Source organism: Gastrolobium bilobum, unplaced genomic scaffold (assembly GCF_033153095.1).
Source record: "Gastrolobium bilobum isolate Gb01-03AN ecotype WA unplaced genomic scaffold, APGP_CSIRO_Gbil_v1 utg3292, whole genome shotgun sequence".
Taxonomy (NCBI): Eukaryota; Viridiplantae; Streptophyta; class Magnoliopsida; order Fabales; family Fabaceae; genus Gastrolobium; species Gastrolobium bilobum.
This window is the reverse complement of record NW_026895540.1, coordinates 80,296-96,202: the sequence shown is the minus strand read 5'-3', so window position 1 is coordinate 96,202 and position 15,907 is coordinate 80,296. Positions and strand designations below refer to the sequence as shown.

General features: G+C 36.0%; 1 protein-coding gene across 2 annotated transcripts in view; it reads left to right on the top strand.

Annotated features, from left to right (window-relative positions):
- Positions 1-2,922: 2,922 nt before the first annotated feature.
- LOC133315694 (nuclear pore complex protein NUP205) overlaps positions 2,923-15,907 on the top strand; it is a 75,488-nt gene continuing 62,503 nt past the window's right edge. For both annotated transcript variants that reach the window (XM_061517378.1, XM_061517372.1), the window contains exons 1-10: positions 2,923-3,137; positions 3,234-3,329; positions 3,757-3,831; positions 4,325-4,429; positions 4,534-4,644; positions 6,516-6,675; positions 6,831-6,916; positions 11,120-11,242; positions 11,342-11,569; positions 12,255-12,344. In XM_061517378.1, coding sequence (XP_061373362.1) covers positions 2,997-3,137; positions 3,234-3,329; positions 3,757-3,831; positions 4,325-4,429; positions 4,534-4,644; positions 6,516-6,675; positions 6,831-6,916; positions 11,120-11,242; positions 11,342-11,569; positions 12,255-12,344 — 1,215 coding nt within the window. In that variant the 5' untranslated portion in view covers positions 2,923-2,996. The remainder of the gene's footprint in view (positions 3,138-3,233; positions 3,330-3,756; positions 3,832-4,324; positions 4,430-4,533; positions 4,645-6,515; positions 6,676-6,830; positions 6,917-11,119; positions 11,243-11,341; positions 11,570-12,254; positions 12,345-15,907) is intronic.

Below are 15,907 nucleotides of genomic sequence, written 5' to 3'. Positions count from 1 at the left end.
CGTATATAACGCTAGAATAATGTACGTTCATAGCACTACAGTGCACGTACTACTAACTAACACAGTGGAGATTCTATTTGGCCCAACAGAGGGGAATTCCAACTGCGACCTATGCGAACTGAGCCATGGTTCCTTTTCTCTGGTACCTGAGGGATGCTACATAATGCATGCTCAGACAAATGTTTCTTTTCATAAATATTTATAGTTCACAAAACAGCATGAAAATAATGTGTGTATGCCATGATATGTTTCGCACGCACACAAAAAACAGATGAAGTTGTGATGTATATGAGCATGACAAAATCAGAATCAGAGTACCATATAATCTCATGGATTTTCAATACCAATATCTCGAATAACAAACACTTCCAAAACAGAATTTCCATTATGTCAAGTCCAAGGCATATTATAAATAATATTTAACAGAATATAAATCCAAAGGCATATGTGAGCAACAGTCCAAAGTTGCATGCACTAGCTAATAGTCACAATAGGCTTCACCACCAAACACTTACCTGCGTGTCCAAACAATACTCAAACAGCACCAAAATTCAGTCCACACTCTAGGGGTTATGCGCACCTAAGCAAAAATATACAAGTCAGAATTATACGTCACATTTTTTCCTATACGTAGCATACGTTTTCACTCCTTTTGACCCTTAGTTCCCAATCGGTTTACAGGGTTCTTTTTCTAATAAGTTTCTGACTTCAAATAAATATTATCAACTTGTTAAAAGTGAACAATCCAAAGTTTCTCAAGCATAACAATTCGGTTTCAACACTAAAAATAGTCTTATGATTTTTATTCGCATTTTCAACATTACTACCTATAGTGCGCTAAAGAGGGACCTAAAGCATGCTGTCAAATTAATTTAATTCATGTAAAGCTTGATACAACAACATATTCCAACACTAGATACCTCATCCTAGTTTAACAAAACAACAAACTCAACCTTGGAGACTTTATTCCAAGCTCCCAAAAACAATTATTTGTGCTTGTAAGCACAAAGCCTAATCAGTTCAAAATGGCAGAAACAAGGGAATCAAAATGACAAAAGAAACATTTTCCTATCATGCATGTGAGGGCCGAATAGAAAGGCAAGGAGTAGAAGTGACAAAGAGAACAAATATTCCCCTAAAATACACCTACAAGCCGAAACAGTGGGTGAAGGAGGAGCTTAAGGTTCGGCCTTTACCTCTTTGCAGTACACACAACTCGCCACTCAATTTAAGGACAGTAACTTCCCCCTTCAAGAGTTCAAAAAAATATCGAGTTTAGTGCACCTCCTTAAGATGGGTCTTTGGTCGAACAAGGTAAAGAGAAAGATGAGCTTTTGCTGCAATCTCCTTGCTTAGGTACCCTTGGTCGAACTAAGAGGAGAAGAAAAATATACTTAGGATTTTGTTATTCTCCTATGAGCTCACGGTTTGTGGAGAGGTGAATGGGAGAAGATGTAATTTTCTCCTTTGAGTTTCTTGCTACTGATACTTGCGGCCTTGATGAAGGATTAGAGGAAAAGAATGGTGTTGGTTTTATTCTGAATGCCAAGGCCAGAATTCGTTTCGTTTTTCCCCTAATGCGCGCACAAGGGATGGAGTGGGATTGTGTGTGTAACTTTGGACCAATAAAGAAACATGCAAGTAATTTACTTTCTTCCCATTGGTTGCTGGGGCGGCTAGGCTGATTACATTTGGATAGTTTGACAATGATTCAGCTTATTTTCTCTCTATACAAAGCACATGAAAAGAACCAAGGATGGGGAAGGTTGCCAAGTGTTACTATTTGACCTATAAGGGAACATGCATGCTGATTTGTTTGGATAAACTAATGGATAAGGTGAGTCATGGGTCAAGTGTAGAATGTTTAGGGCTGAATGAGGTTCTCAACTTTTAGGTTTTGGGCCGTGGCCCCCCTTAAGGTCATTGGGCCAAAGCTTCCTCCTTCAATGAATCATATTTTCATGTAATTTTCTAAGTATTATCTAGGGTTCTATTATGCGATGTAATTTAAAAATTAAACTTATCCTACACCTACATGTAGTTTGATTTCATGACATGACTCCACACTCCCAATTGCAATTTAAATACTTTCCTAACAATTATTATTTCATGTATCCACTAGGTAGTAACTAAGGTTTCTAAATGTAATTAAAATTATTAAAATTCATCCTACCGTAGTTATATGTATGTAATTCGAATTCAAGACATGCATTCACAATACTAATGGCAATTTTTTATATAAGTTCCTAATTTTTACGGGATGTTACAGTTGGTCTGAAAGCGCAATGGGTCTTAGCTTGTTATATGATCCTTCCTTAGCCTTCAAGTCATATTAGACGATCCGCATAATGAAACCATTGCACTTCATAGTTCTTCTGCGCAATGCTTGTATCGTGTGTTATGGGGCCTATATATTGTTTGGTCCCTTTCTGAGCTTTAACCTTTGTGGGCCTATGTATTTATCCAGATCAAATCCAAAAGTAACTTGTTGAAAGTAAAATAGTTTAGAAGTAGAAGATGTTAGTCTTTGGACATGTTTGATTATATTTTTCTTTTTTCGTTCTTAAAAGTATTTGGTAGAGTAATAAATGAAATGAATGTTTTTTGTGATTTTCTTTTTATTTTAAAAGTTAAAAATTAAAATAACTGGAATATATTTTTTAAATTTGATTTTAAAAGTCAAAAAATAAATAATTTTTAAAAATATTTTACAAAATAAATATTATCAAATTTTTTTAATTTTTAATTTTTAAAAATTAAAAAATTATTTTTGAAAACATAATACAACCAAACCCTTTGTTTTTTGTTTTTGTTTTTTTTTCAAATTTTTATTTTATGTACGGTAGATAAAAAGATTTTTGTTATGGGGTTTAAAGTGGTCACACTTCCCCTTCCATCAATTTTCACCAATACAGCAATCATTTCCCGCCCTGGTGGTCCTTAACACTCTGTCTCTCTGTTCTAGGGTTTAGGGTTTCATTACAGCGGTGGCACAAATGGTCTCTCCGAAGCAGCTCCTTGGCACCATCGAGTCAGCGCTTCTCGGACCTTCACCTCCAACAGCTGCGCAACGAGTCGAACTCTTGCACGCTATTCGCACTTCTCTCCGCTCCTTCCAATCCCTTCTATCATATCCCGTACGCCATTCACTTTCATTGTTGTTATTTTTGCTCTAAGTTTCTTGAGAAGCTCATATCAAAGCTCTTTTTACATTTTTTTTTTCTTTTCATTAGCCCCCAAAGCCCTCTGATCGGAGTCAAGTCCAGTCAAAGTCAGTTAGGCTTCCAGATTCTCCGCCTATCTCTCTAGATGACCAGGATGTGCAGATTGTGAGTCCGCATTGTTTATTTTTCTACACTTTTTGCATTTAACGTGGTTTGTATGCACTAGTCTAATTTTGTATGTATATATATCAACATGTTAGAACTATTGTTCTATATTAGTTCTTATTTTGTTATAAAAAGATAGAATAAAATGTAAAGAATCTACTAAGCTGTATTCTGTTATATTGTGGGACTGCCTGTGATACAAAAAAAAAAAAAAACAGAGCTTGCCCCAAGTAAATCAACTTTTCAAATCAAAAGAGTAAAAGTCTTCAAATATCACAGAAAATGCCGAAACACGTTGTTCTATGAACTTTTTTTTTGCTACTGAGAACATTGTTTATATTGGAGATATCTGTGCTCTTTGTGGTGTGGAGTTTAATGCAGTTCCATTTCCCCCTCCTTTTTCTAATATCCCTTTTATGAAGCATAGGCACTCAAATTGAGTGATGATCTCCATCTCAATGAAGTAGATTGCGTTCGCTTGCTTGTATCAGCTAATCAAGAGGTAGATTTCTATATTCCTTCATACACATAAACACACTCAGACAGACTAGCGGATGTAATCATAAACTTTCATATTTAATTTTGATGCTTGATTGCATGATAGTTTATATGGGTTTATTAATCACCGACCCCCAACTAGTTTGGGATAAACTTTTTATTGAAATTGATGTTGATTTGATAGCATAATTATTTGAACTTTCTTAATTTTAAATTGGATGAAAAATGAATTAAAAAATTGAGTTAGAAACTGTAAGTTGTAAAGAAAGTAGTTTTAAGAAGATTTTCTTAAAAGTAATATGTGAGTGGAATGTCATAGGTAGTTTAGTTTGCAGAAAGTGGGGTTAGTTTTGGTTGTGGTAACTTAATGTTTTTTATTTTTATTTTATTTTTCCAATTTTTATTTGAATGAGAGACCATGAAGAGTGTTGTCAATATACATACACATATCTATTTATATTTATTTATTCAATCATTTATTTTTGCTTTATCTGTAGTGGGGCTTAATGGGAAGGGAACCATTGGAAATTCTACGGCTTTCAGCGGGACTATGGTATACAGAGAGAAGAGATCTGATAACATCCTTCCATTTGCTGTTAAGGGTATTTTTTTGCTATCCAGGCCATCATTCAATTTCATTTGGTCATTAATTTGGCTCTTTTGTTTTTGGTTTACTTTTAATAGCTTTGTGTTGTTTCCTTTACAGGCTGTGGTGCTTGATCAGGGAATTGAAGATGATATATTGGTTGAGATTCAGAAATATCTGGAAGATCTTATCAACTTTGGACTTAGACAGCGGTTGATTTCTCTTATCAAGGTTTGTATTGTGAGAAGTTATTATATTGCTCTGTCTTCTAGATTAAATTTTGATTTAGGACAAAGTCTCTTAAAAGAAAGTTAGTCAAAATTGAGATCCCACCTAGATGATCGGAAGGGGAAAGAAATATCGTAAATTGTGAGATTGACATGGATTAGAGATCTTATCTAGAATACAAAATTATGTTAAAACGCGTGCACACATGCATCCACATTCAAATGTGTGTGTGTATGTGGAGACCGATAGGGTGGAAGGAAGGAAAGAAAGGTTGTTGATAAAAAGGGTGATATTGGTAGATGTGATATAATGTCGGACGTCAGGAGAGCAGCAATGATACCCCTTTTGAAGATTAGAATAACCAAAAAAGACCTTGAAGACTTTGGAGATGAGCTTGTCTTTGCCTCCAGTAAGCTTTTGAACAAAGCATGTACAACCAAAAACATGAGGAAGCACATGATATATAGGATCATTAGGAAACAATATATGGTTAGTAACCTCATTGTTTAACATAATGGAAGGCATACAATTTATGAAAAACAGAATGTAAGGATGACATCCCCTAAAAATGAAGAGGAAATTTCATTTGTAGTTGAGTGCGGGCAGTTTCAATCAGATAGCAGTTTTTGCATTCAGTTACGCCATTTTGTTGCGGAGTACGAGGACAATTGATTTGATGCAAGATACCTTGTTGAGTCAAGAATTCTTGTAGGTGGGAGGAAAACCTCTCCTACATCTTGCTCCTCCCTTGAATTCATGTCCCTCCTCCCCTTTAACCAACTCTACACTCATTTCCCCACCCATAACTTGCTCTACTTTCGCAGCTTGCCACCTGTCTGTCCATTCCTATAACAAACTCTCCTTTCCCACCAACATCTTTTTTGTTAACAATATTACTCCTTGCTGCATCCTTATTGGGCTGACTTCCTTGGACCGGCCTTCTTACCTTCTTTCTTTGGTATATCATTTTGATCGGTCCATCACTTTCAAATGCCAAACTTGTATGGGTTGATAAATTTGGAGGAGGCAAACTAGATCTGAGTGTCATTGGCCACAAACGTTGCTGGAAAAAATTTCCGATGGCCGGAGAATTCGACGACTGTGGTAGATGATGGCCAAAAGAATGCATAGTATGGTGGGAGGTTGCCAGATAGATGTGTGGCTGGGAAAAGGCTTGTCGGTTTCGAGGCATGACAAGGAAGACAATGCGAAAGCATAAACTCCCTGATCGAGAGCTCTGATACCAACTTAGAAACCTGAGAATTGAGTGCAAACTTTCGTGTGTCTAATCTGATCTCATGCACTCTATATATATTGATTTGAAAATCGATTACAGTTGTCTTTTTAAATTGGCTAGTTAAATTGACAAGCTCCATATTGCCTGGCAAATAACCTAAAGATGTCTTTTGGATTGTATAACTAATTGAGTCAATTTCAATGATCCTGATTGTTCATAATTCTTGACATTGTCTTACTATTAGTAAATAATATCACTGCTGATTTTTTTTTTTTTTTTTGTTTCTTTTGGCCATTTATGCATAATTACCCATGAGGCACATATTCTTTGCTTGCTTTGCCCTGGTACAATATGTACGTAACTTATATAAATATCTCTCTGAGCATCATTATTAAAACATTATATGATATTAAGGCATAGCATTGCCATGTTATCACTGCCATTGGAATATGTCATTGTTCATTTTTTGACCTTTACTAGAATATCTATTTAATGTTTTCTTTCGAATGTATATGTAATATTTGATTAGAATTTCTCCCTTTCTTTGGACGATGTATGATATAGTGGAAGGACTTTTCTATATTTTAACTTGAACCTAAGTTCACTTTTTCCTGAAGAATTTGCTTTCTGGATGTAGGAACTCAATAGAGAAGAACCTTTTGGTTGTGGTGGTCCTCAATGTGAGCGCTATGTAGTTGATTCAAGAGGTTCACTTGTGGAGCGACAGGCGGTGGTCTCTAGAGAAAGACATATTCTAGGACATTGCCTTGTCCTTTCGGTTTTGGTTGTTTGGGCAAGTATGTTTCGTAGCCTTTCATATTTTGTTTTATGATAGTTAATGTGTTTGCTGAAGTACTGCGTGGTATACTATTGTATTCTATGACAATTTATGTTTTCTCAGCACTTTGGTTGATATCAGGAGTGAAAGTGCTATGACAATCTCTATTTTCAGGTCCAAAGGATGTTAAAGATATTTTGTCTCTTTTAAAAGATAGTGCTTCTGAAGTTAGTGAGAGCAATAACACCTTTAAACTTCAGGTACGCTTTTATATTCTCTTGCAGAGCTAAATTTAGTATTTTTTGTTTTATTTTGTGGTGAAGCATGTATTTCATAAGCATTGGAACAATCCAACACATTTTATGTGTGTAAAAAGTCATGGAAGCTATCATAGCTCTAGAAAATACTGTATAATATTAAGGTTGTACCTTGATAAAGTTTAGAGTATCCTAAAGTCTCTCTTATGATATGTTTCCTGATTTCTTCATATTTTATGATTTTTTTTTGACTTTTGGAATCCTCCTCTATTTAGTAAAATCAAGGATTCGTGCTTTGTCTTTTGTATTCACTTTTTTATCATATCCATCACTTCTTAACACATAAATATACTATGTCATTCATTCTTCTCCATGTTTCTTAGTTTATGCCTAAATCCTTATTGTTTCAACATGGTATCAAAGTGATGCCATCATTGGTGACCTGTCCTGTCACTATTTCGTTGTTGATTTTTGTAAAACTGAAATTCTATTTTAAAAATGTTATTCTATTTTTTTCTATCTCTTCTACTAAATCCTAAACACACTGCCTACTTCGTGGCCATAAATATTTCCAAACTTCTCCGATCACATTCATTTCTTCTCGTTTTCCTTGTTTTACCTTCAAGTGCTATCTGCATAGTTAACTCAATTCCAATGCCACCATAGCATTGAGGGGGAAAATTTTGGAATGCATCCTAGCCCTGTCAATTATAATCCCTTATTAGAATTTGATTTCAACTAGTTATTTGCAAGAAGGGAACCCTTATTCTTTGACGCATATGAATTTTTTAATCCCACACTCAAATTTTTTCTTTAATATAAATTATTACCTAAAATATAGACAAGAGATGAACCACCTGCAACCTAGTATGCAAAATCTCCCTTCGAAACAAACACTCTTGGTGACGTTCTAGCGTTTTGGAGGGGAGGAGTTCGAATGATTTATAATTAGATTAGAGGGTAAAATTTGTAAATACAAATTTAGAATAAACGCATAATTAGAAAGTAAATATAAGGACTATGAAAAAGCTGTCGTACATCTTAAAAAATTTCGCTTTTGGGAGCTTTTAGTTTTTTTTTATTCAATATAAAGAAGCTTTTTTTTTTTTTTTTATGATAATAGCTTTTATAAAATTGTGTTTTGCTAAGCTTCTCCTTTCAAGGAGAAGAGAAGCTAAAAACAAAAGACTTGCCACACTGGTTCTTTGTCTCATATTTATATCACTTTTTGTTGATAACTCGGTATCACTTTAGTTTATCTCATTAATAAACTTCCTACATCACTTCCTTGGAACATTTGGGTGTGCATGTTTTCCCTCCTTCGACCTTGTAACAAACACAAACTCGATTTTAGATCCAAAGAATGTAGTTTTTTGGAATACTCACCTAGTCGCAAAGGCTATAAGTGCCTCAGCCCTGATGGGAGAATGTGTCCAAGGATGACATTGTCAATGAGTATCAATATCCTTTTTCATCCCTTTTTGCATCAAAATCTTTTCACATTCTTGAAAATTCCTTTACCTTCCCGAGCACTGTTACTCTTTCCCTTGTCTAAAGCTCACCTTTTAATTCTTCCAATTAGCCTTGGTCATATTCCCACTTCTATTCGAACTTTTAATTCACCTTCAACATCTAATTAGGATATTTCATCATCTCAAAATTTATCAAGCCACTTACTCCCTTTATTCCATTCATCACCAACTCAAGTTTCAAGGCCATCTAACTATTTTCGGCATTCTCACACTTCCTCTAGGACACCCAGTCAGTCCTCAAAGTCATCACCTATCCTTTCATGTGGTACTTTCTCAAGTCCTATTGCTTCAAGCAAGTCTAGATCCACTTCAACTGTTGATACATCAAATCCGTCAGTCCACTCATCCTCCAATCAGTCCTTAAGCTCTTCACCAATAACACGTTCGTATCTCATCTAGTGCAAGTATTCCAATTCCTCTTTGGTTCATCACTTCATCCTGTTCTTAGAATTCCACAAACCAACACAATCAATCTTGTTCATGTAATCACTCACCAAACATATCTTACTCTTGACTCTTTGTCCTCGCCAACTTCACCAACTTCTTTTCGGTCAGAATACATATATTCAACATCACTTGGTCCATCTACTCCTACATATAGCATCATGACCATGTCAAAGGGACCCACCCCTTCTATTTTCACTGCTCCTGAGAAACCAATAAGTGTTAAACAAGCTCTGGCTGAACCCAACTGGTTTCAGGCTATGTAGGAAGACTACAATGCTCTTACAAGAACTACAAGTCCCAAGCAAAGTCCTAGTTATCTATTTTGACTATCAAAACACAGGTGCAATGGCTCACAACCCTGTATTACATTCAAGAACCAAACTTAGGGAGCTTGGTGTATTTTTTTAAGGAAAATTGTCCTAGCCATATCAATAATTGTTCAGCACATCCTTGCTCAAATGCAAGTGACTGATACTGTTAGTAAACCACTTTTTGCTCTACGATTTGCTGAGCTCAGAGACAAACTCAAGTCTTGATTCTTGCTCATTTGATCCAACACCTTTGAGTTTGTGGGGGTTGTATTAGAGTAGCAGATTTACTTTGTTTACTTGTTTATTATATTATCTGGTTTTAGTAGATTTAGTGTAGCTGTTAATCTATTTAGTACACTTTAATTAGCTTATTCAGTTACACTTCATGTAACTGAATTTAGGCAGTTAGGCATACTAGCTTGGACTACAAGCTTCCATTGTATTTCTTATAAATACCCTTTGTTTATATCAGATAATATCAATAATAGAATCTGCATTAAGAAATAATATCTCTCTCATTTCTCTCTCTTTCTTCTCCTTTCTTTCATTTTTTTTTCTTTCTCTTATTATTCTATCTTCTCCATTTTTCTCAATCTATGCCTACATTCGTGTAATTTCAACTGAAGCACTGCACTTTATTCATCTTCGTCTTTTTTGGTTTGTGCATAAGGTGAGGTGCACTATGTGGCATAATGGACCCCATAACTTGGTCAATTCAAGCAAACATTTTCCTTAGAAGGAAGATACAAAAGAAGGCATGCTTTTGCAGTTCTGCCTTTTCTGAGTCGTCTTTTACTTAAAAAATGATAAATTCATTCTCTGACTATCATCTTCGTTCTCTAAATCTATTAAATGAAGCCAATGATGTCTAAATGAAGAACTTTTGTTTGCTACTTTGCTTTTGTATATACAAAAGAAACTTCGTAAATCACTCCACTCCCCATTAAACCCCGACTAATGAGGGTAGGGGTGAGGGTAATCCTTGTACGAAACCTTACCTTTGCGTATTTGTAAGAGGCTATTTCTCGGATTCAAATTTGTGACCTTTCAGTCACAAAAGAGCAATTTTACCACTGCTGCAGGCTCGCCCTCTTTTAAATTGTTTTAAAATGGGAAAAAAAGAAGAAAGGATATCTGCAAAGGGATGAACCTAAGCAACTTGAAGGCATATGAATGTAAGAATATGAGATAAAGCGAGCGAGCAGATCCCTTGGCTGGGTACATAAATGTTTTATGTAATAAGATAAAAGAGTAAAGTATGTATTGATGCTATTTCTGGGAATCCAGATTACAATATGGTAAGAAAATGCAGAGTAGAAAGAAAAAATGCAACTGACACTTTGGGAAGTCAGTACCTCTTCCAATACACCAGAGGTGTCCCAATTCCACTAACACAGTGCCTGCCTCTCATGCTACCTTTTTCTCCTAATATAGCAACAACTCCTAACAGATTTTCCCTCCAACTTCCTCTCCCTTACTTCCCATGTTTGTCCACGTCAACCACTATGTTGGTTGTACTCCCCTGCTTTTTTTTTTTTATTCTGTTGTAGATCCTGGTTACTATGGGCCTATCATATACCCTTGGTTACATGTCTAATTCATTGTTCTAATATTTTATATTTCCAAGCTCAAAAGTACAAAGATTAGCATGGTGAAAAGAATAACTTCCTTGTAATATATCATATTTTTTTGTTGATTTTTTTTTATTTTGTTTTGTTTTTCGTTTTTCATTTTTCATTTTTTTGATAAAAAAAGATATAAAATTAATTTGTGAAAGAGGTTAAACATGAATAGTTTTTGAGGTGTATGTGATACCCTATGATCATCATGCTGCACTTGCTTTTGTGACACAAGCTTCTTCTGCTCTGAATATTTGTGTTGCTTGCTCACAATTTTCACATTTTATGTCTGTGCAGATTACCTTTAGTCTTCTCTTTTCCCTTGTGATTACGTTCGTTTCGGAAGGTTTGAGTACAGTGCCTGATAAAACATCCGTCCTTTCTTCTAATAATTCCTTCAGACATGAATTTCATGAACTTGTAAGATGAAAGATAATTACTGTTTTGACTTGTGTTCTAATTGTTTATCAAATATTTGGTGTCAATTTTGGGTGTTGTTGACTTTCTTTCTTGGTAAAGGTAATGGCTACCGGAAATGATCCAGTTGTTGAGGGCTTCATTGGTGGCATAAGGCTTGCTTGGGTGGTACATTTGATGTTAATACAGGACCGTGTTTCAGCAAGGGAGACTGTTTCAAGTGGTTCATCAAATGAAATGGGTTATCTTAGTCAATGCTTGGAAGTCGTTTTCTCAAATAATGTTTTTCAGTTTTTACTGGATAAAGTTCTTCATACTGCTGCCTACCAGGTTCATTTGCATTGCTACATTTTTTTTTTTTTTTTGATAAAATAAGAAATTCATTGAGACAAATAGAAGAATGTTACGAGGACATTGGAGGATAAGGGATCCTCCACGAGGTAGAAAAGGAAAATAAAACAAAATAAAAAGTGAAAACATTAATGGAGTAAAGCTGTCCAGTCCCTCTGCACATCTGTTATTAAACCCCCCTTGAAAAGTCAACATGCTTTAACTTCTGAAAGTCTTGCACTTTAATTAGTTAAATAGAGCATAAAAGGCATTTTCTCGACTATGGTATATTAAACAAATTATACATAATTTAGAAAAAAATGTTTTGGTACTTCTGTCTCATTTAGTCTTGTTAGCACCTCATACATTGTAGTCAGTTACATTGTCCAACTTAGATGTTAATATAGTATCTCATGTTCTGGTCCTTGTGATGGTGAAGAATCAAATCCCACTTTGAAAGGTTGTCCTGGACGGGATTGTTTTCATGAATTCATCGTTGTTTTTGCTTCTATGAATCAAAAATTTAAGATTCTCAAGTACTGTAATTGAAATAATTTTATGTATCTAATCTAGATTTGCTTTTGCCATGTCACTTTTAGTAGAACTATTTTAATTATTTAATTACTGTAGCTTTTCATGATTATACTTCATTGGCACACCTTTGAGACAGCTGCTTGTCTTTCAGAATGAAGACGAAGATATGATCTATATGTACAATGCTTATCTGCACAAGCTGATTACATGCTTCTTGTCTAACCCTCTGGCAAGAGACAAGGTCAGTTGATTATTCCCACACCTACATATAGAACAAGTTGATTTAGTGTATTAAATGCACAACTCCGGCTAGGATTTGGTTTTGATTGCCAAACTACGCGATTATTGTTATTTGTTGTCTTTAGCATCTTACATCTATTATGATGAGGACAAAATACCACATTTAGTATTATTCTTTTATATTTCTTCTTATTCAGTTATCCATTGTGTAATTGATTCATATGTATTGCATTTGTAACATCCGACAACTTGCAAGGATCAATGAAGAATTGCTCCAAGTCAAACACGCTTAACTATGGAGTTCTTCCGCTTCGGGCTACCGAAAAGTAGATGCATCTTGTTAGTATATGTAGTACATATTATATCTTTTCAAGCCATCCTCAACTATATTGTCCCATTCCTAGACAATCTATGAATTCCTCTTTTTTTGGTGTTGATTCTATTCATTCATGTACCCCTCCCACTGGAAGCCTGCCAGGAGCCGCTCCTTGTCCGTGCCTCTCTTGTGCACCGACGATCGCTCCCCGCCCTCGTTAGCACCCAAGATGTTACATGATAATGGTAGTTAGCAGGATTTGAACACATTACATATGAGAGGATAATGTTGATGACATTTCAAGCTATGTTTAGGATTTAAGAAATGTATGAGATATATTTAGATTTACATTTTAATTATTAAATATTTACATTGAATATATTTTGGAATAAGATTATGATATAGTTAGCCTTGCACTTGTCCCTATTACAGGTGCGGCGGTAACATTTCCCCAAATTAGTTTTAGATTAGCTTCCGCAGTATTTATACGATCCAAATAAAATAATTAAATGTATTTTGGCATATATATTATGGAAAAACATTTTCTCATGTTGCATGAGAATTGAATTCTCATGTTGTGATCTTTCGATTTGCGTGCAAAGTTTTTTTTTTTAATAAATGTGGGGGCAAAGCTTTTTTTTTTCTTTTTTTAATAAATGTGTGGCCCACCACTACTTGAGTCACAAAATGAGAATTCAATTCTCATGCAACATGAGAAAATCAAACCCCATATATTATTACAAAAATATTTATAAAAATTGTTAGAAATTTGGGGGTGTTACAACATCACATGTCTCTAACATAGTAGAGAGCCGGACGAGAGGCAACCCTAATTCTAATACGTACTTTCCAAGTGGTTCCATTGTGCACCGATGACAAATTTTTTCCGAAAATTGTTGTCCATCTGGTTTTCGATGTCTCTTGTCATGAACTCCCTTCGCCAATGTTTCCCAACTGTCGGCCATCGTCCCAAATCGTCTTCCTTTTCGCTGTCGATTGTCACGCAGAGAGACTCACCCACATTTCTAATTGCCTTCTCATGACGAAGCTATCTATCCAGGATCCACCCATAGACCTAGGCCACACGTCCATATGCATGATAGCATGTTGTGACTGTGTTAGCCCTTGTAGCGGCACATGGAGGCTTGTGCAATGTATGTTCAATGCACAGTTTGGACAGAGGCTCGCCCTCTCTTGTTGGTTCCAAATCTATTTTGATGCGTTAGTTTCAACTTCATTGCCAACTGTATAAAAACTATTTTCTTCTTTGCACTATTTTTCACATGCTCTTATTCACACGTGATTCTGGTGACCTATTGCCAAATTTGGTCTTTGTCCCTAATGGGGTTGTCTTGATGCTTGCGACTTTCGGTTCCATTGCTTTGACTGGTCTCACTCTGATGGGCCTATAATAAATAATCCAAGCCCATTAGTATTTTAGAATTAGTATATATAGAAGTTTAGGGTGATGTTTCTGGATTCATGTATTCAATTCTGGTTTAGTGAAGAATTGAGAGACCTCTAGGGAACTCTTGAGCCTAGGTATTTGGTTTGAGGGGGAGTTGAGGCGTTCTCTGGGTTTATTTTCTGCAATTTATCCTTGTAAGGAGCTTGTCTCCATTTATATTTCTGCAATTTCTTATGAATAATATTAGGTTCCATCAATTTGGTATCAGAGCACTTCCGATCTAGGGGTGTTCTTGATCCAGATCTGAAAAAATAAAAATAAAAATGAAGTTCAGATTTACTGCTGTTCCAAAATTCGTTGGAGAAGGAGATGATGCTTGGGGATGGCTGATCGATTTGGAACAATATTTTCAGATTGAAGGAATCAATGAAGATAAAAAATATAGGGAAGCGGTGAGAGGGCTAAGAGGGAGTGCGTTCTACTGGTATCAAGGTTGGAAGTGGTTGAATCTTACCGCAAACTTGAAGAAGTTTGAGAAGCCGTTCACAGAGAAATATTTACCTGAGATTTTATTGGTAGATGATGGAGAATCAGATCCAACAATTTATGGTGATAAAGTAGCAAAGGAACAAATCAAAGAAGGCAAAGAGAAAGAGGTAGTAACGGTTGCTAAAAAAATAGAGATCGAAGCAAAAGTCGAACGTGAAGGAGCAGATCTAAGCTCAGAAAAAGAAGCCAAAGATGCCAGATCAGAAAAAACTGAAGAAGAAGATGAAATCAACAAAGAAGAAGAAGAAATCAGCATCGAAGTAGAAGATGCAACAAGTGCAGAAAAAGAAGAGGAAATGCAAAACAAAGAAGAAGAGAAAGAAGTTGGACAAAGGGCGATCGTGAGAGCATAATTGTGTCTTCATCCCATGGAAATGTCGTCTTCTGCGCAAAGACGTGCGAGCATTGGGAACGACGATGAAGAAAGGGAGAGAGTGAGAGAGGGGTTGGGAACAACGATGGGGCTTCTGGGCATCGGGAGTGGGATGATTGGTGGGCTGAATACACACTCAGCTTTGCATAACAAGGCTTCCACTTGTGAGGAGAGGCCCAACATTAAAAATAAAGATGAGCATAATGGGCCAGATGGAACAGGCACATGCTCCTCGGCCCAAAACAGAGGAAATAATCGAAATATGGGCCTATTCAACAATACGGGTCACTCAAACAATTTGGGTCACTCTAATTCTGATGGAATTGGAACAGAAGCCAGCGCATTAAACGAACCAAACGCTAGTAGGGGAGGAGGCAATCCTAACTCTAGTAATGGCAGTCGTGGGGCAAGATTCAGGCGACTCTCACCGGAGGAGCTAAATGACAAACGCGGAGATGTATGCTTCAAGAGCAATGCTCATTTGTCACCAGATCAAATCTGCCAAAACCAGCACCTCCACATTATTTGGGTGTGTATTGTCAAACTTGTGCTTGAAAGGGAGGAGCAATTTTTCAAAAGTGAAAGCATGGAAGATAGCGAGACTCTTGTGGGTCTCAGTTCCAGCAATTTGTTGAAGTTGAGGGGTGAGTTTCATGGAAAGAAAATAGAATTGAAGCTTCCAATGTGGTCTTGGTGCTTCAAGCAGTGGGATCCTGGTGGATATTTTCTCACATCACCTACTCTCCTTCTCACCTTGAGGACAAGGTGAATTTTGAAGGGGGAGTATTGATGAGCCTATAATAAATAATCCAAGCCCATTAGTATTTTAGAATAAGTATATATAGAAGTTTAGGGTGATGTTTCTGGATTCATGTATTCAATTCTGGTTTAGTGAGGAATTGAGAGACCTCTAGGGAA